The 22,423-nt window shown below is 32.3% G+C and overlaps 1 protein-coding gene across 1 annotated transcript in view; it reads left to right on the top strand.

Annotated features, from left to right (window-relative positions):
- LOC109045522 (CLIP-associating protein 1-like) overlaps positions 1-22,423 on the top strand; it is a 77,175-nt gene that overhangs the window by 35,736 nt on the left and 19,016 nt on the right. The window contains 18 exon segments of the mRNA XM_042733462.1: positions 1,207-1,352; positions 2,390-2,449; positions 3,565-3,642; positions 4,753-4,920; positions 5,013-5,056; positions 5,635-5,805; positions 8,084-8,191; positions 8,667-8,705; positions 10,484-10,642; positions 12,973-13,080; positions 15,978-16,057; positions 17,801-17,896; positions 17,898-18,046; positions 19,473-19,536; positions 19,668-19,670; positions 20,500-20,663; positions 20,785-20,863; positions 22,161-22,304. Of these exon segments, the coding sequence (XP_042589396.1) occupies positions 1,207-1,352; positions 2,390-2,449; positions 3,565-3,642; positions 4,753-4,920; positions 5,013-5,056; positions 5,635-5,805; positions 8,084-8,191; positions 8,667-8,705; positions 10,484-10,642; positions 12,973-13,080; positions 15,978-16,057; positions 17,801-17,896; positions 17,898-18,046; positions 19,473-19,536; positions 19,668-19,670; positions 20,500-20,663; positions 20,785-20,863; positions 22,161-22,304 (1,860 nt within the window).

Here is a 22,423-nt window from a genome sequence, read left to right as displayed (position 1 = left end):
GTTTCAGTCCATTTTATTTCGCCTTACAAATTCGCTTCCACAAATTCAGCGGTTCAAATTCGACAGTAAATTCAACGTTTCACATCCGGGAACAGCAGGAAAAATCAGTAGATTACCGAGCATAATCTCATCTGCTGTAAATCGTCTTCACCAGCAGGAGGTGCAAGCGCGAGCTCTTGACAAGCATCAAAGTAATAGAGACGAGAGGCCTTCATAAGCGTCATTTGTCGAGAAATGGACCGAGCGGTGAGTACAAGTTATGATTTTATTGATCAGTATACTGTATTTATATGCGGGAATATTAAGATTAAGACCAAATCATTGTTTACTCAAGTGTCTAAGTGATTCATCTTTTTACCCAGTACACAAGCTGTTTTTTTACTGCAAAGGTGATGTGATCAATATAAATCAGAAATCTCTTGCCTTTGGTTAATTTATTTATTTATTTTTTTTTTTTTTAGTAAAACCACTATAATGCCGCTGAAATAGAGAGTGTATTGTTTGATTATACCACTAATGACAAGATACTAAATGGCACCATTTTTATAACCACAACCCAATCGCCAATTCTAAAACTAAATCTGTCACTTGTAAAATTAAAAAGTTACATTTCTACCACTATGTCAGTTAATCTCCGTCTTTTAAATTAAATAGGAGTTGTCTCTGCTTTATATGTCCAGAGTAAAGGGCTTAGTTTCTCAAAAATTAAACCCAGAGCCGGGTGTTTTTTCATCACTGTATTTCAGAGAGGAAGCCGATATATGTTTAGAAAATATTAGATTTCATTTTTATTTCATTTTATGCATCATGTGCTTTACGCAGCAAGGCAGCGTTTGTGAGCTCAGCGCAGGAGAAACGCTTACCTCTCCGGCTATTAAAAAGTGGTACCGCATACGAATAGAGTGTAAAGGCTGCAGGGAGACACTGTGACCTTGGTTCCTCTATATTTATACAAATATTTATAGAATATTACAAAACAAGGTGATTAATAAAAGAGTCTGCTAAATGTAAATGTAATACATTCACATTAGAATTCTCTAATACACATTCAATGTAATACATTCACATTAGAATTCTCTAATACACATTCCGTTTTAGAATCTCCTAGATTTAAACCTGAAATCCTTATATTAAAATTTCCGAAACGTTAATCTGATCATAAAGGGTCATCATTCGAGGGTCAAATAAAGATGGAAGAGATGTGTTTTTAGCCGATTCTTGAAGATGGCTAAGGACTCAGCTGCTGGGATTGAGTCTTTTGTTTGTTTGTTTCCTCTTCAGCACACTCACTATCCACGTCTGATTCCCATCATGACCAGTAACTGCACTTCTAAATCAGTGGCGGTCAGACGGTGAGAACACACACACACACACACACACACACACACACACACACACACACACACACACACACACACACACACACAGACACACACACACACAAAGACAAACACACACACAAAGACAAACACACACACACACACACACACACACACACACACACACACGCACACATGTTTGTTTTTGTGAAAAGTGGGGACATCCCATAGGCGTAATGGTTTTTATACTGTACGAACTGTATATTGTATCGCCCTACACCAACCCTACACCTAACCCTACCCCTTACAGGAAACTTTGTGCAATTTTACTTTCTCAAAAAAACTAATACTGTATGGTTTATAAGCGTTTTGAAAAATGGGGACATGGGTCATGTCCTCATAAATCACCCTCTCCTTGTAATACCTGTGACATACCCATGACATTATACAAAGTTGTGTCCTGATATGTCACAAAAACAACACACACACACACACACACACACACACACACACACACACACACGCACACACACACACAAACAAACACACACACACACACAGACACACACAGACACAGCCACACACACACACACACACACACACACACACACACACACACACACCACACACACACACACACACACACACACACACTCAGACACACACACACACAGACACACACACACACACACACACACACACACACACTCAGACACACACACACACACACACACACACACACACACACACACACGCACGCACACACACACACACACACACACACACACACACACACTCAGACACACACAGACACACACACACACACACACACACACACACACACACACACACACACTCAGACACACACAGACACACACACACACACACAGACACACACACACACACACACACACACACACACACACACACACACACACACACACACACACACACACACACACACACTCACACACACACCCACACACACAGACACACACATGTGAAATAACATGTCCTCTCTGATTTGAGTCACTCTGATCTTAACAGGAAATATTTGCTCTGACTTGCAGACGCTGTTATGAGTTTTTAGATCTTCTGCTTCAGGAGTGGCAGACAAATTCTCTCGAGAGGTGAGAATTAAAGCAATAGTTCACCATTTACTCACCTGCATTTCATTCCAAACCTCTGTGAAACACCAAATGAAATGTTTTGAATAATATAATGTAGTTCGTTGCGCTGTTCCATAATTTCCATGAGCGACTGCTTTTTAAATATCACCCAATTGTTTAGTTGAACTGTTTCATTAAACTGAATCATCCAAATGAGCTGGCTCTTTTGAGTCAGTTTTTGTTAATTTAGTCTTTTGATCCAGTTCTGCTACTTTTTGTGAGTAACTGTCAGTGTAGTTATGGTTTAACTGTATTAAAGGAATAGTTCACCCAAAATTAAAATGTGCTGTAAATGTTCTCACCCTCAGGTCATACAAAATGAGATTGTTTCTTCATCAGATTTGGAGAAATGTAGCATTGCATTAGTGTCTCATCAATGGATGCTCTGCAGTGAATGGGTGCCGTCAGAATGAGAGTCCAAACAGCTGATAAAAACATCACAATAACCCACAAGTAATCCACACCATGTCTAAGTGATGGATTTGTTTCAGCTGCTGTCTTCTCAAGACATTAACTGCTGGACTGGAGTGGTGTGCATCATTTGTGATGTTTTTATCAGCTGTTTGGACTCTCATTCTGACGGCACCCATTCACTTGCAGAGCATCCATTGCTGAGACACTGATGCAATGCTACATTTCTCCAAATCTGATGAAGAAACAAACTCATCCTAATCTTGGATGACCTGAGGATGATTTTTGGGTGACCTACTTTTTTAAATAGCTTGACTATTGACAGTTTCAGAGTGGCTTCACTCTTGACTTTGAGCAGATGGAAAGCTCCATTTATGAAACCCGATGACACAGTGACAGTCTGGATCCTCAGGAGAGGATCTAGTGTCCATGTCTCATCTCAGAAAGGGTCTCACAGATGAGATCAGGTCTTCATCAGGCTGACGTCCTTGATGAACCCGCACATGTTGGCCATGGCAATGTCACCTCACTTCGCCAGCACTTCCCGGTTAATGGACGGAGAATCGGGTTTCAGTGATTGATTGATTCCAGCTCATGTTCTGCTGTGGTGGAGTTTGGCAGAGCCGCTGAATGGACTCACGGTTTTTATCCTCTTGTCTCCTCAGGCACGTCGCTGTCCTGATAGAAACCATTAAGAAAGGAGTTCATGATGCCGACTCTGAGGCCAGATCAGTCGCTAGGAAGTGAGTGGTTCTGTGTTTGTGTTTATTACAAATAATAATGATGATTACATGATTGTTGATATCCAAATCATCTCAACACAGAAGGGATTCGCTGATATAGACATTTTGTTCAATGTAAATGCAGACATAAAATAAACTGATTTGGGAAAAATCGAAAGATTACAATAAGCGTTATTTTAGTATAGTTTTTATTATTTTGAATGTTTTGATTTTCATGTTTTATGTTTTAGTCATTTTTAGTATTATTATTTTTTTTAATATGTCTGTATAGATTTTATTAGGTTTTAGTTTGTCATGTTTTATTATATTTAGTGAAATAGTTTTTGTTAACATTTTGAATGTTTAGATTTTTTTATTTTTATGTTTTTTATTGTAATTTTAGTTTTAGTGGTTTTGTGTGTGTTTTGTCAATTTTATTATTGACTTCATTTTTTAAAATATCTATGGATTATATTACATTTTATTTATGTTTAGTTTATATTTTTATTTACATTTATTTACATTTTAGTTTTTCTTTTTCTTTTTTTAAAGTATAATCGTTGTTGTAGTGAGCCAAACAATCCAATAATGAGATGATTGTATAAAATGAAGTGCCTATTTTTATCATTTATTTTGTTGGTTTCTATGCCATTAATGTTTATTAGTTATTATTTAAATAAAAATAAATTTTATATATAAATATATATTTATTTATTTGTAAATTTTAATTATTTTAGTACTTCAACTTGAACTGAAAAAATAAATAAATAAATAAATAAATAAATAAATGTTCCCTTGGTAGCCAGGTAAAATTAAATAATTGTATAAATTGTATTAAATATTTTTTTTTTTATATAATGTTTGTTTTATTCATGTAATGTAAAGTGTATTTCTATGGTTTTAGTTTTAGTTAACAATAACCCTGATTACAATGTAGAATAGTTACAGTACTAAATAACTGTTTAGCACTAACATCTGTGTATCCTTGAAAAAAATAACCTCTAAAATCAGCCAGATTCTAATAAAATAAATATTAGGTGATATCAATATGGTAATTTATATGTTGTGCACTTGAGCATTGAGTTTATTACAGTGAGATGATCAGCTGTAATCTGAATCAATGTTTTGTAGATGTTACTGGGGTTTCCACGCCCACTTCAGTAAGGAGGCGGAGCATCTGTTTCAGGCGCTGGAACTGACCTATCAGAAGGCGCTCCAGTCTCACCTGAAGAGCTCCGACAGCATCATGTCTCTGCCGCAGTCCGACCGCTCGTCCTCCAGCTCGCAGGAGAGCCTCAAGTGAGAAACGCTCTCAGTTAAGACTCGTCAGTGTCTAAATGAGCTTTCACTCTCGAATCTTTGTGTCTTCACACTCTTATTTTGTCTCGTAGTCGGCCGCTGTCTGTTAAAACACCTGGGAGCAACTTGAGCAAAAGTGAGAATGTACAAGTTTTTTTCTTATAAGCAAAATTATTTTGTAAAATTGCAGTATAGATGTATATGGATGCCTGCTTTCACAACTTTTACTTTATTAAAAATAAAAAAAAGGTAATTGCGACTTTTAATCTCACAATTCAGACATTTTTTTTTTCTTGCAATTGCGAGTTTTCCTTTTTTCCCTCAGAATTGCGTGAAATAAACTCACAAGAGCGAGAAAAACTCATAATTGTGAGATACAACATCGTACTGTAGTTCTGAGAAATAAAGTCGCACTTCTGAGAAACTGACAACTGACATATCAGTCTTTTTTTCCTCTTCAAAAAAAGTCAGAATTGCAAGATACAAACCCGCATTTGCGAGGAAAAATATCAGAATTGCGAGATGTAAACTCTGATACTAGGTTTGCTGATACTAGAGTTTAAATACATATTTAATACATTAAATATTGTTAGATAAAAAATGTTAGCCTGAATGCACTGTAAGTCACTTTGGATAAAAGCGTCTGCCAAATGCATAAATGTAAATGTAAATACGTTGCATAAACATTTATAATTTTCTCTGGCTTTCTCTCAGCTAAAGTGGTGAGTTCTCGCGCATCCTCTTCGTCCGGCTCTCTCCAGCGATCGCGCAGTGATGTGGACGTGAACGCCGTGGCCAGTGCCAAATCACGAATGCCTGCTGTTGCTGCTACCGCCCCCTTCAGCTCAGCCGCGGCACTGCCGCCCGGATCCTACGCCTCTCTGGGTAAAACAACCCACACTTACATGTTCAGACCGGTGGAGATCAGTAATCAGAGAAAATACTGGTTTACAGAACCAAACAATCCCATAATGAGGTGATTGTGTGAAATTTAAGGCCCTATTTTTCATGTGTGTGTTTCTGTGCGGTTAATGTCCTTCAGTTAGTATTAATAATAATAATAAATGTCATAAATAAATGTCATATATAATTATATATTAATTTATAATAATATTTAAATTATAATAAAAGGGCATTAATTGCATGTGTAATTACTTTATATTATATGTAATTTTATTTAAATGTACATTTTTTTTTAAATGATAATTTTTGTTGTAGAGAGCCAAACAACCCGATAATAAGGAGATTGTGTGAAATTTATGAACCCTTTTTAGGTGTCTGTGCAGGTATTTTAATTATTATTTAAATAATAATACTTTATATGTGAATATATATTTATATTTAAATTAATAATTAAAGTTCATTAACTTTGAACATGTTTGTACTATTTATATTGAAATAATTAACGTATAATTAATTAAATTTAAATTAATTATTTTTTAATTATATGTTTTAAAAATCATATCTCATAATAGAATATCACATTATTTAAAGAGTTTAGAAATTATCAAATTTTAATTCAGTTAACTTGTTGAACTAGCACACCTTCTGTAAATATATAATTTTATATAATTTTAATGCCACGTTTTAGCCTTTTTTGAAATATATAAAAGTGAATTAAGTAATGTTGAATTGTCCAATGGTATACATTTATTATTTCTATTATTCTATGCATGACAACAGAAAGATGCTATGTTGTCGACAATTCCCAGACAAACTATATCTGTTTTTATCTTCTGTTTGATTTTGAATATATTTACATGGTTTGCATAAATATATTTATGTATCAGGATAATATAACCAAGCTTTTAGAGCAGGCATCAGAATCTATTCCAAGCATGAGAATTTTGACAGATTCAGGGGGTTTTGATGAATAATACACTCCTGCATGATCTCAAACCGTTTCCTCTAAAACGAGCTGATGCTGTTGTCTTCTGTTGTACCTCTGCTCTTATTTGCTCAAAGATGCGGCTGGTATTGTGGAGGGTAAGATGTGTGTGTCTCATTGTTCTGCTCTGTCTCTATCACTCTGTGCCGTTTTGTGTTGAAATGTTCAAAAAGAACACAGAACCAATTCACAGTCCATTGTGCCATAATTTGAAAAATAATAAACAAAAAACAAAAAAACAACATTACAACATCATCCATAATAAAAAATAATATAATAATCGGATAAGAAATGTTCATGTTGTTCATGTTAGTCAGCATGAGTCTTCACAGCGTCTGTGTTCGGTTTGGGTTTGTTGAGTATAAGTCGTGTGTTTGGGTTTTGTATTTAGGTTTTTGTGCATGTATGCATAAGTTTGCGCAGTTAAATGAATTGTGCAATAAGTAATGTCTGTTTATGTCTGTTTTATTAAAATATAAGTTTATTTAAAACATTTAATTAATATATGCATTTGTAATATTATGTTTATATTATGTTATATAAGTTAAATATTAAATTATTTTTATTATGTTAAATTGTTTTAATTTGTAAATGACATGTATATTATTTGTTAAAATATGAATATTAATTATAATAATCATTTAATTTACAATTTATTACAAAGCCAATGTTTCAAAATGTAAATGTTTTCATCTAAAATTTATATTTTGTTTCAGCTTTATTTCAGTTATCATTTTGATTTTTTTGTCATTTTATGTGCTTTTTTCATTTTTATTAGTTTTATTTAATATTTGTAAATCATTTTAATTTGTTTCAGTTTTAATTTTATTTATTTTAGTTTTTTTTATACTTCAGCATATTGTTGCAAAGGCAGCATTTCAAAATGTTCATTTTGTTTGTTTTCGTCTAATATTTATATTTTATTTTATTTTAGCTTATTTAAATTATTCTTATTTAATTAAAAATATTTAATTATTCTTTTTGTTTTCAGTTTAAATTTTAGTCATTTTATGTGCTTTTGTCATTTTATTAGTTTTTTTTAGATATTCCTAAATTTATATTGTTTGTTCCACTTTAGTTACTAATATTAAACTATTTTAAAAATGTTTTTGTAGTTTTTAATCAGTTATTTATATTTAATTTTTATATATTAAAAATATTAATGTATAAAAATGTATTGCTATTAAATAAATATTAAAATAAATGTTTTTTATTTTTAGTTACTGAAATGATTTTTGCGTTCATCCATAATTTTACGGTTCTGTATTTTTGCAGGTCGTGTGCGAACAAGACGACAGAGTTCAGAGACGGCAGCTGGGGGCGGAGCTTCTGTGACTGACAGTAGGGGGCGGAGCCGAGCCAAAGCTGTGTCCCAATCACAGCGTGAGTTTTTGATTACATCATCCTGTTCAGCTGTCCTAGATCAGGATTTATGTTTGTCAATCAAATATCTTTACACAGAAATTATTAAAATATATTAGACAATTAAAGGGATAGTTCACCAAAAAAAGCACTTTCATGTCTGATTTTATTGCAAACATTCATTGTTCATGTTTGAGTAAATGAGGGCAGTGTTTTCATTTTGCGGTGAACTATCCCTTTTAACAAATGATAAACCTTGATTAAGAGATGTACGGTATGCTGTAATATCATTGGCTGCAGTGTAATATACATTATACTCCAGTATAATGTGGCTCTCGTGTGTTTTTGGTTGTCCTCCCTCTTAATGAAGAGATATGAACTCCATCTCTCTTCCTGTGCCGTATCTAAAACATCAGCATGCTTTAGATCAGCCTTAGTTCATGCTGATGCATGGACTCATGGGTAATGTAGTTTCTCTTCACTGTCCCGCATCAAGGATCCAGATCAGCTAATCCGGTGGGGGGTAAAACTCATGGTATGGAGTAAAACACGGATTGATGTCTGCATGCATCCCGTCCTGAAAGCATGATCCACTGTACTGCTGCAATTGATTCTGAATATTATAATGATTTTGCTGTTATATCTCTGTTTTTGTCAAGTCGCTTTAAGGCGAGTCAGTTCACTCAGCATCCATCTTGGTAGCACGGTTGGTTAGTTATTTTCAGCCAGTATAGTAATCGTTAACTTCTACTAAAACCTATTTAACATTTATTTGTTAATTGAAATAAAGCTAAACTAAACTAAAATATAAATATTAAATAACAAAAATGTATTAAAATGTTGAAATATTGCTTTGCAACTAACTAAGTTGAAGTTTAAGTATGAAAATTACTAAATGAGATAAAACTAAATTGGGAATGTAAAATAATGTTTCAAAAATAAATTAAGATGATTTAGAAATATAAAAAAATAACAAAACTTAACAAAAGCACATAAAACAATTGCTAAAAATTAAAGCTAAAATGAAAAATATTGTAAAATTAAAACTATGTAGAAATATAAAAAAATACTAAAAATTAAGATAAAACCAAAAAAAATAAATAAAAATATTTTAAAAACAAAAAATGACAAAAGCACATAACAAAGTTACTAAAAACTAAGCTAAAACTGAAAAATAATGTAAAAATGCTACATTTTTAAAATACATTTAAATATTTTTATAAATGAAAGTTAATAAAAATGGCATTCACATAACACAAATAATAAAATTAAGCTAAAACTGAAAAATAATGTAATTAAAACTATTTAGCAATATTTAAAAAAAAAAAAAAAAAAACAAAACTAAAAAAAACAAAAAAAAAAAAAAAAAAAAAATACACAAAAATATCTCAAAAAAAAAAAAAAAGACAAAAGCACATAACAAAATTACTAAAAATTTAAAAGCCAATTCAAAATGTTAATAAGAAACTCTAATAGATATAAAAGAGTATATATAAATAATAGTAAAAATAACACTGTTTCCAGCTTTGTGCATTCAGCTCGATCTGTTTGAAGTGAGAAAGACCAAAATTAGTTTGTTGAAAATATGTCTCAATAACACATCAGGAATATAACAATAACAACACCAGAATTTATTGTGATTCTTAAGTTGAAATCGTGCAAAAAAAAAAAAAAAAACACTATTTTGTAAATGATCTTTTAAACGTATTGATAATATAATGATAACCTGTAGAGGTCGACCGATAGTGGATTTTACCGATACTGATAGCTAGGTTGGACCACACTGGCCGATACCGATTAATCAACCGATAGTTTTTAAAATTGATACTAAAAGAAAACTAAAATAGTGCTTTACTATTTTTAAAGAAAAGCAGTAACAGTACTGAACCATACTTTGTAAATGAATAAAATATTAATATTATTTATTATATTGATCATTAAAGTTATTTCATAGTTTGCTAATGTTAAAAGAATAAACTTCAAAATTTAGAAAACTATCGGCATGGATTTTTGCCGATACCCTATAGTTCCGGAAATCAACTATCGGTGCCGATTAATCGGCAAAACCGATGAATCGGTCAATCTCAAATAAACTGTACAGAAGCTTGCTATATTAAGTGTTATGTTTTCTCTATTTATCAATGTACGAGTGGACGGTCTCTGCCTTACACAGCCTCTGTTTATGTGTCCCATGCATGTGCTGCTCTCATCCGCTTGTATTGATCTACTCTAGACATATACAGTATTTACAGTAACAATGACATTAAATCAAGTCACAGAACACTGTTTAAGTTAAGTGTATCTGTGTTACAGCGGGCAGCCGCTCTAGTTCACCTGGGAAGCTCTTGGCTCGCTCTTCCATGAGAATCCCTCGATCCGCCGGATCCGCTGGAGCGCCGACGGACAAACGCAGTAAGATCCCACACAGTCAAGGCTGCAGTCGAGAGACGAGCCCCAGCCGCGCGCGAGACGGTAAGATATTTACAACTGTTCACCTAGCAGATGCAACTTTATGTTGAATATTAAAAGGGCTCCTATTATGCAAAATCCAGTGTGTGGCAGTGTGTGAACACAACATTTTACATTTACATTTATGCATTTAGCAGACACTTTTATCCAAAGCGACTTACAATTGGGGAAAAGATCAAGCGATTCATCTTAAAGAGGCAAATAGACAGTGCTCGTAATACTATGTTCAAATAAAAAGCATTGTTCAAATAAGTACAAGCTAGACAAGGAAAGATTAAAGAAATTAGAAAAAACTGTCTTGTATTCATTTTTTTTTTTTTTTTTTAGGATAAAATCAGTGATGAAAGAGTTGAGTTTTTAGCTGTTGCTTGAAAATTATCAGTGAATCTGGATAGGTGTTGGAAGATCATTCCTCCAGCCAGGAACGGTGAATGAAAATGTTCTGGAAAGTGATTTTGTGCCTTCCTGTGATGGTACCAAAATCACTTTCCAGAACATTTTCGTTCACCGTTCCTGGCTGGTGAACCACCCTATAATGAAAAAAAAAACTCCTTATTTTTTAATCTCTGTTAAAGGAGACATATTATGCCCCTTTTTACAAGATGTAATATAAGTCTCAGGTGTCTCCAGAATGTGTCTGTGACATTTCAGCTCAAAATACCCCACGGATCATTTATTATATCATTTTGAATAAGCTATTTTGAGTGGAAGCAGAAACATGCTGTTTTCGTGCATGTCTCTTTAAATGCAAATGAGCTGCTGCTCCCCGCCCCCTTTTCCGGAATACAGCTGTGCCTTTACAGCTCATTCCTCAGATACTCTGATAAAAACATATGTTTGGTTTTGATTATCATGTCTATAGCGCTGAAATCATGTTGCATTTAAAGAGACATGCACGAAAACAGGGTGTTTCTGCTTCAACTTAAAATAGGCATTTTCAAAATGATATAATAAATGATCTGTGGGGTATTTCGAGCTGAAATTTCACAAACACATTCTGGGGACACTTGAGATTTATAATACATCTTGTAAAAAGGGGCATAATAGGGGCCCTTTGAACACTGAAGCCTGCACGTCAAATGATCTCCAACAACTCCTGCTCATCACACAGAATGCTTTATTTTTCTGTAGTTATGAAGTGAATGAGCAGCCTAATGCTCTGTAAGTTGGTTAAAACTGTGCAAATAAACTAGTAAGCACTTAAAGGCCTATTGTCCATGTGACCCAGTGCAGTCTGTGATCAATGTGAGCAGTGCTGCATGTCCCTGTCATTCATGTGATCCAGTCGATACGTCTGCAGTGAACTTCTCTCTGTTTGTGTTCATGTCATTGTCGTTGTGGTTGACATCTATGAGCATCATTTACCGCAGATAAACTAAAGTTGATCTGGGTCTGGACCTTTCTCTTCTTTGGCTTCTTTCAGCTGTAAACATGTAATTGTTTGTAATTGAGCTGAAAAATTGAAAAATTGTTGTTGTTGTTCTTTTTTATTTGGCTGTTGTTTTTTTCTCTTTTGTTCATTATGTTTGGTTGAGCATATATATAGATCTCTTATATATATTATATATAGATATATATATATATATATATATATAAATATATATATATATATATATATTATGTAGTCATTAAGATCCAGAGGAATTTGGATTTAAATCCCATTATTATTATATTTATTTTATATGATTTATTATTATTTTATATTATTATAATATTATTTTTATATATGTTATGTCATATTTTTATGATTATCATGATAAGGGAAGTTGAATTTAAATATGTTTTAAGTTGCACTTCACCATCTGAAAACTACTGTTCATGTTTTGTTATTTGGTTGTTGTTCTTTTCTTTATTGTACATTACATTTGGTTGAATTTTTTTCTGTAGGTTTTGTTGTTTTGTTCATTTCAAAGTAAAAATTGCATGTTTAGAAATATAACAAAATATACGACTACTACTGCTAATAACAATAGTTATTATTATAATTAATATAATTATTTCTATATTTTTATTTATTTATTGTCATTTTTATTGTTTTGAAAGAGAAAGTTGAATTTAGGTAACAGTAATATTTTATTTAATATTATAATTAGTATTTTTATCTTTTATTGTTATATTAATTATTATTATTATTTGTATATTTAAATTTTTTTATCTCATATTTTTATGTTTGTCTTAAAAGGGGAAGTTGAATTTTAATATCATGTTTTAAGCTGCACTTTGCCATCTGATCTGTAACTATTTCTGCTGTCACGTCTTCCTCACGGTCTCATTCTACCTGCGCATTTCTCCTCTGCTGACTCCTGCTGTGTGTGTGTGTGTGTGTGCGTCAGTGCGGGCCAGTCGTATCCCGCGGCCCAGCATGAGTCAGGGCTGTAGTCGTGACACCAGTCGGGAGAGCAGCAGAGACACCAGTCCAGCTCGAGGGTTCAGTCCGCTGGGTAAGAGCCCAAAACCAGACCGGGCCGGATCAGACCAGACTCCTGTGCATGTCTTTACTCACACTTCAGCTATAAATGGGTTTGCTTTAAGGAGTTTGGATTTAAATGTTTCGGTTTCACCTTTAATTTCCCATGAAACATTAGGACTGAATGATATGACAAAAAATATATATGCTAACATTTTTTAGCCTGTTGATGATATTCATATACAGGTCAATATCAGTGTTATCAATGAGAGACTATTATAGTTTTAATTTCTATTTTGAATTTATTTTAATTTTTAATTTTCAATTTAGTTAAAGTTTTGGTAATTTTGTTGTGTTTTTTCAGATTTATTAGTTTTTAAATGTATTTTATTATTTTTTTTTGTTGAATTTTTGTTATTTTAATATATCAAGTTTAGATAAATGAGAATAATTGCCTTGTCAACTAGCTGAAATAAAATTACATTACATTACATTACATTATATTATTTTTATATTTATATATATTTTATGATTTTCTTAAAAGGTGAATTTGAATGTAAATAATAGCATTAATAATGTATTATATTAATATTATTTGTATATTTTACATATTTTGTTCTATTTTTATGATTTTCTTGAAAGGGGAAGTTTAATTATTATTATTATTATTAATTATTATTATTACTATTATTAATATGACAAATTATCATTTTTATGTTTTATTTTATTTCTTTTAACATTTATTTCAAGTAACGAAATTGTTTTTTTATGGTTTTAGTTTTAGGTTTAGTTAATTATAATAAACCTGGTTATTATTTATGCACTTGTTCTGAAATAGTGTTTGAAAATCATAAAAAAACAATTACAAAGAACAAAAAAAAAAACAACACAAAAAACAAAAAAACTACATAAACAACTAATACATCTAAATCAACAAGAAAACAAAAGAAAACTATCCCATGGAGAACTTGAGGGACAAATTGAAAGCCTGTTAAAATTATTGCTATATTGACAGTGTTGCCTAATTTTATATTGCTGGCTAAATCAATGCAAATCTTTCATCCAAACTCTAAAATCTAACCAGTTGATTTCATATATTTCTTTCCTACAACTTCTCTTTATTTAACTCTCTGTGTTTGCGACAAGTGTGTTAGTGAACCAAAAGAATAAACTGTAACGTGTCACTAGTAAAATGAGATTTTGTTTCTGAAATGTGTGTGACCTGATCCTTCCCAGCATCCCACAGATACTCTCGCTCCACCAGCGCGCTGTCGGCCGGCGATGTCATGCAGACAGGTGATTGCACGAGTCCGGGTCACGGCACCAGAATCCAGATCATCAGTGTTTTTAACAGGGCTCATGCCGAACCTGTTCAGAAGTGTATCTGTCAGTCACATCCAGGTTTAGAGCTAGTTTGAGCAGATTTAGACTCCTGTGAGATGAGCTCAAACACACGGTGGCACCAGAGACCAGCCCTACATTCACTGTCACTTTAACACCAGCTCAGTTTCCCTGGATGTGAACTGGACGGCTATTTTGTACCTTTGTATTATTTTGTTTAATTTATGCTTGCTGTATTTTTGTGCTTTCTTTTTTACTGTGAAATGTGTTTTTTTTTTTTTTTTTTTTTTAATGTCATTTATGTCATAATACTGGACAGGCCAGTTAATCAGTTTTCAGGTTTGGAGATTTTGAGATTATTGGCAGTATTTTGTTTTTTCTCCCTTATGCCATTTCCAAAATCTACTAACAACCTGGTTAAAGTGTAGCATGCATGTCGTTTATTTTTATTTTATTTTATTTTATTTTATTTTATTTTATTTTATTTTTTTATTTTATTTTATTTTATTTTATTTTATTTTATTTTTAATGGCTTTTATGTGAAGTTTTTATTTGTGTGAAAAAAAAAATATGTATGTCTCACTTGTCATCATATAATTGTAATATTCAGTGGGGTCCAAAAGTGTAGTAATTTATATTTTCTACTTTTCTAATATAATAGAAACATTTTTTTATTATTATTAAAAATAACTTTATCAGCATAGCAATTGAATCAAATGTTGAATAACACACAAACATAATCCTCAGAATCACATAGAAAGAGATTTCTCATTCATTTGACATTTATTTATTTATATTTATATTCATATATAAATGAATATACATATATATGTATATTCATTTATATATGAATATAAATATAAATAAACCGATTAATATGTTTTTATATATGTTTTGAATTATTTTTTAGATTTTCCATTTTCATTTTAGTTAAAATTTGAGTAATTTTGTAATGTGTTTTTGTCATTTCTATTAGTTTTTGTTTTTTACTTGTATAGTTTTTATTAATTTTATTTCAGTTTTAAATGTAAGTTATTTTAGTACATCACGTTAAGATCATTAAAAATTGGAAATTATTTAGCTGAAATAAAATTAAAAATCACATTTTTTTTCTTTATTTCAGCTAATATTTTTAGTTTAATATTTTTGTTTAAATATTTTAATATTTATGCATTTGCTCTGTATTAGTTTATGTATTTATTTATGCAATTCATGCATTCATTCATAATCCTAAAACCTTATTTACAGGTTTATTTGCAGGCTTTTTATTTCCAGATTTGAGTCATTAATCGTTTAAATTTGATTCATGCATTTTCAGCATTATTACAGACTGTTGGGCCCCATAGCATATTTGTGTTTAATTTTGAGAGTTTTACTGTGGTTTTGACTTCAGTTTCTTGCAGTTCATCAGTTTTCTGTAATTTCTTGATTTGTTTTCTTGCATGTTTTCAGTCAGATCAGTCTGTGTTTGTACGGTTGTGTGCTGTGATGCTGATGAATGAAAAGCATGCAGTGACTGTGTTTGGTTTCTCTGAACATTGATGTTGTTGTGTGTGGTTACTGATCTGTCTCTCTCTCTGTCTCTGTCAGATCGGTTCGGTCTCATCCATCAGGCCATGCGGATCTTGAACACGGGCACAGAGGTGGAGGCGGCCGTGGCAGACGCTCTGGTGAGAATCACGTCCTCCATCTCCAGTCTGATTATCATCCGTCATCATATTCCTGATGTCCCCTGCAGCTTTTAGGAGACTCCAGGAGTAAACCCTGCAGCTTTTAGGAGACTCCAGGAGTAAGGTAGTTTATTTATGGACACCTGATAGGGTGTTTTCCCTCAAAATCTTCATCATCATTTCTTTCATAAACCAATCATGTCTGTCACATTTCATACAAACTTATAATATAGTATAAAAAGTGAGATATATATATATATTCGCTTGCTATCAAAAGTTTTGGGTTGGTAAGATTTGTTTTTATGTTTTTGAAAGAGCTCATCAAGGCTGCATTCATTTGCTCAAAAATACAGTAAAAAGTCTGAAATATTACAATTTCAAATAACTTGTGAATATGTGTAGAAATGTAATTTATTTGTGATGCGCAACTGTATTTTCAGCATCATTACACCAGTCTTCAGTGTCACATGATCCTTCAGAAATCATTTTAATATGCTGATCTGCTGCTCAAAATTTTCTGATTATAACTTATTATTATCATCAATGTTAAAAACAGTTGTGCTGCCCAATATTTGTGTAAAAACCGTGGTGCATTTTATTTATCAGGATTCACAGATGAATAGAAAGTTCAAAAGAATAGCATTTATTTTGTAACATTATAAACGTCTGTACTGTCACGGTTGATAATAATAATAATTTACTAATCAGTAATATTATTTAATAACTTAAAAAAAATAATATTAATAATTTCTATGAACAACAATAAAAAAATAATTACTGACTCCAGATATTTCAATGATAGTGTATATTTTTATTTTTTCCTTTTGATTGTGAGATGGCTTTTTTTCTGGCCACGGGATTCAGCTGTATTCACTTTCATTCACATGCATGTACTTGTTCAAAAACATCCATGACGTCAGTCCTTTGCATGTCTCTTTTTCTGTCTAATAAAATTAATTCCCTTAAGTTTTAACCTCAATCAACCTTCCCTAAACCTAATAAAAATTCAAAAAATTAAAACAACCAGTCAAAAGTGTTTGAACAGTAAGATTTTTAATGTTTTTTTATTTATTTTTGAATTATCTTCTGCTCACCAAGCCTGCATTTGTTTGATCCAAAGTACAGTGCAAATAGTACAATTTTGAAATGTTTTTACTATTTAAAATAGCTGAATTCTATTTGAATATATTTTAAAATTTAATTTATTACTCCAGTCACATGATCCTTCAGAAATCATTCTAATATTCTGATTCGCTGCTCAAAAAACATTTATTATTTATTATTATTATTATTATTATTATTATGTTGAAAACAGCTGAATAGATTTTTTCAGGTTTCTTTGATGAATAGAATGTTCAGAAGAACAGCATTTATCTGAAATAGAAATCTTTTGTAACAATGTTTTTGTAAAAATGTGCTCAACTGTTATAAATATTGATAATAATAACAATAATAATAAATGTTTCTTAAACAGCAAATCATCATATTAGAATGATTTCTGAAGATCATGTGACACTGAAGACTGGAGTAATGATGCTGAAAATACAGCTGCAGATCACAGAAATAAATTGTATTTTACAATATATTAAAATAGAAAGCAGTTATTTTAAATAGCAAAAATATTTCACAATATTACTGCTTTTGCTGCACTTTAGATTAAATAAATGCAGGCTTGGTGAGAGGAAGAGACTTCTTTAAAAGGTAGTGTATATGTAGTGTTTGTAAGTCATCTTTGTGCTGCAGCGGAGGCCGATGCGGCGGCGCTACGAATCTCCCGGCACTCACATCACAACACTAACAGCTAACAACCACACATCCAGCTCCGAACGCTCCAACACCCCCCCAGCTCAACGGCGCCGCCCCGCATTACCTGCGTCAGACGGAGGACGTGGCCGAGATCCTGAACCACTGCGCCAGCTCCAACTGGTCCGAGAGGAAAGAAGGGCTGCTGGGACTCCAGAGCCTCCTGAAGAGCCAAAGAGTGCTCAGGTAAGTGAAGTGAAGTCTGGCCCATACTCAGAATTTGTGCCTTGCTCAAGGGTCTCACCTCAGTCGTGGTATTGGGGGTAGAAGAGAGCAATGGTTATTCACTCCCCACACTGACAACCCCTGCTGCACCCGAGACTCGAACCCACAACCTTCAGGTTACAACTCCGACTCTCTATCCATTAGGCCACGACTGCCCCAGAAAGGGCAGTGGTACAGGTCCCAGATGGCACTGCTTACTGAGAAAAGAAAAAAAAAGAATATTAATTGTATATATTTCTATAATTATTTTATTACATTTTATAAAAAAAAATATTTAAATAATTTTAATAAAATAAATTACTAATATCAGCCCAAATATTTATATCTCTGCACCTTCATAATTATTTAGTTTGATTATTTATATTTTAGTATTTATATTCTTTTTATTTGATTAAACAAAATGTGTGAAGAGTCATTCTGTGTTTACTACACTGTTTACTACAAAATAAAAATTATGTATATTTATTTACATATTTTTAATTTAATTAAAATTTATACATTTAAAAATGTAATTACTAATATCAGTCCACATCTGTATATATGTGCACCTTCTTAATTATTTAGTTTGATTATTTCAATAAAAAAAAAATTTGTTTTAATTTAACTAAAATAAAATATTAAAAAAAAAAATAAAAAAATAATACACTAAAATTACACATTAAATAAACTACATACTAAAAATAAAAAAAAGAAAACAAATATATATAGATATATTTATTTCAATATTTTTATTTAATTAAAATATGTTATTTAAAAAAAAAGGAAATTACTAATACCAGTCTATATCCGTGCACCTTCTTAATTATTTAGTTTGATCATTTCAATTTATATATGTGTCCCTGCAGCACAAAAGCAGTCATCAGTAGCACAGGTATATTTGTAGCAATAGACAACAATACATCATATCTAACACAATTATCCATTTCTCTTTTATGCCAAAAATCATTAGGATATTAAGTAAAGATCATGTTCCATGAAGATATTTAGTAAAATTTCCTACCGTAAATATATCAAAACTTAATTTTTGATTAGTAATATGCATTGCTAAGAACTTCATTTGAACAACTTTAAAGATGATTTTTTTGCACCCTCAGATTCCAGATTTTCAAATAGTTGTATCTCAGCCAAATATTGTCCTATTCGAATTTTTAAAAATTTACCCTTATGACTGGTTTTGTGGTCCAGGGTCACATATATGTTTAGTATAATTTAGTCTAACATTTTAGAAGTGCTTTTTTTTCCTGAAGATTTCTGATGATAATACCATTTGCAGTTTTTTTCGATTTTGATGTGAACAATACGATTGTGTCTTAAAAAGTGAAGTAGAAGTAAAGACGTGTGTGTGTGTGTGTGTGGGGGGGGGTATGTGTGTGTGTGTGTGTTTCAGTCGCGTGGAGCTGAAGAGACTGTGTGAGATCTTCACTCGGATGTTTGCAGATCCTCACAGCAAGGTGACCTTTCATCATGTTCATTACGTCACAGTTTCATGAAATAATAATGTGTATGTGTGTGTTTTGAATTCTAATGCTGATGACTTTTGTTCTGTTTTATGTTCTGCTGTTGCTTTGGGCCGATGCTTCAGAGAGTAAGTGTTTCAAACCTGAAAATCTTGGCAAACAAATGCATTTTAAAAACTTGGGGGCGTTCACACGAATGTGATTTTAGTACCTTTGAGATACTCTTATAGTTTTCAAATCTATTTTAATAGTTTTTTTTTTTTTTTTAATTGGTAGTTTTTATTTCAATAAAATTTCAAGGTTCAAGTTTTAATAATTTTGTTGTGTTATTGTCAGTAAATGTGTGTGTGTGTGTGTGTGTATACAGTATGTGTGTGTGTATACAGTTTTTGTGTCTGTGTGTGTGTGTACAGTATGTGTATGTGTGTCTGTGTGTGTATTCAGTATGTGTGTGTGTGTGTGTGTGTGTACAGTATATGTTTGTGTGTGTATACAGTATGTGTGTGTATGTGTATATACAGTATGTGTGTGTATACAGTATGTGTATGTGTGTGTATGTGTGTCTGTGTGTGTATACAGTATATGTGTGTGTATACAGTTTTTGTGTATGTGTGTGTGTATACAGTATGTGTATGTGTGTGTATGTGTGTCTGTGTGTGTATACAGTATATGTGTGTGTATGTGTCTTTAAACATCTATGAAATTAAAATGTAATCAAATGTAAAAAATTACATATTTTTTATTTCATGCTTATTTTGAATTATTTTAGTACTTTAAAATATATTTTAAATGTATTTATTATTTATTTTTTTTATTTTAATGCATTAATTATTAATTAAATAATTTTGTTCTGGTTCATAAAGGATGTGCTGTTGCGTTTGAAAAGATGCCTGACATGAAGTTACAGCAGAGGTGTGTGTGTGTGTGTGTGTGTGTGTGTGTGTGTGTGTGTGTCAGGTGTTCAGCATGTTCCTGGAGACGCTGCTGGACTTCATCACGCTGCACCGAGAGGATCTTCAGGACTGGCTCTTCATTCTTCTCACGCAGCTGCTGAAGAAAATGGGGGCCGATCTTCTGGGCTCCGTTCAGGCCAAAGTTCAGCGGGCCCTCGACGTCACCAGGTCTGAAACCAGCTCAGCGTGCACTATAAAGCGTTCACGAGTGTTCAGCAGTGAACTGTATTTCTGTATTTTTGTCTTGTAGTCGCTGTTTATTTTCTTCTTTCTGTTCTGGTTTTCACAGGGACTCTTTTCCGTACGATCAGCAGTTCAACATCCTGATGCGGTTTATCGTGGATCAGACTCAGACCCCAAACCTCAAGGTCAGTCTGGACTTTATTTTCTCATTTCCCAACGTTTTCCTGCTCTGCTTCAATTGAGCTCATAACCAGCGTCCAAAAATAACTTGTAAAACAGATAGTTCCGGTCCTTGATTCTGATTGGCTGAGCCGCGTTTGAAGCTGTTGTAAATTACTCTACAAAGTAACATACACCTTTGTTTACTTCTGTGTGTTGCTCGGCAACCAGTTTGTTGCAGCCACAACTGTTTCTAAGGAACTACATTGTTTGGTGGAAGAATACTGTTTTCATTCATATCATTACACATTATTTGCTATGTTTTATTTTGTGAAACCTTATTATGTGTATGGAATAACCGTTTTATAAAAGCAATAAGCCCCAAGAAGCCGTGGTTTACAGTGAATTTATAACAGCTAAGGGGTCGAACCTAACAATGACCCTTAGCTGTTATAAATTCACTGTAAACCACGGCTTCACGGGGGCTTATTGCTTTAATTTAATGTCCATCAAACAACCAATTTTAAAACATCTTGAATAAAAATAATGTTTGAAGTAATAACAACAATACAATTTGAAATAAAATAGAAAAATACTGTTTGAATAATTTTATGGAAAATAGCTGAATTATTAATAATTATAATACATTTGCTTCCTTGCTGAATGTTTGGTTTATAGATTTCGTATGATTGTCATTGAACTTTTCTTTCATACACCTTTGTTTACACGTTATTAATGCATTTGCTAATTTTAATGCAATTTATTTATTACAGTACTTATTAATCCTTATTATTGTTAGATAATAAAAAATACTGTTCATTGTTAGTTCATGTTGCTCAGACCCATTAAATATTACCAAATACTTTTGACTGTAATAATGTATTAATAGATGTTGAAATTAACATTAACTAAGAATAATAAATTGTAAGAAATCAACCTTACTGTAAACAGTGTTAAATGGTATCGCTGAAGTGCTATTAGTTTTTATTAATATTTTGAATTAGTTTTTAATTTTATTGTGCTGTTTTAAATATGACTACATAGTTTTTATTAATATTTAAATATTTTTTATATTTATATTTTCTGTTCATTGTAATTTTAAAGTTTTTGTATTTTTTTTTTCTCTTTTTTAATATTTTTTAAAAGTATGTCTGCATAGTTTTTATTCATTTGTATTTAAGTTTTAGTTTTTAGTACGTCATGTTAAACTAAAAATAAAAATGAGATATGTGTGTGTGTGTGTCTGTATGTCTGTGTGACTGTGTCTGTGTGTGTGTGTGTGACTGTGTGACTGTGTGTCTGTGTGTGTGTGTGTGTGAGCAGGTGAAGGTGGCCATCCTGAAGTACATCGAGTCTTTGGCCAGACAGATGGATCCGTCAGACTTTGTGAACTCCAGCGAGACTCGGTTAGCCGTCTCTCGAATCATCACGTGGACCACAGAGCCGAAGAGCTCAGACGTCAGGAAGGTCAGTGTGTTTTTCCTCTTCTTTTCTGTGAGACTGCGGCTGAAGTCGGGTTTGTCAAAGTGAGCTGTGGTGTGTCTCAGACGCTTCATATCTGGCTGAATGAGGAGGCGTCGGGCAGG

The sequence above is a fragment of the Cyprinus carpio genome, chromosome B11 (genome assembly GCF_018340385.1).
Source record: "Cyprinus carpio isolate SPL01 chromosome B11, ASM1834038v1, whole genome shotgun sequence".
Taxonomy (NCBI): domain Eukaryota; kingdom Metazoa; phylum Chordata; class Actinopteri; order Cypriniformes; family Cyprinidae; genus Cyprinus; species Cyprinus carpio.
This window is presented reverse-complemented; position numbering and strand designations above follow the sequence as displayed.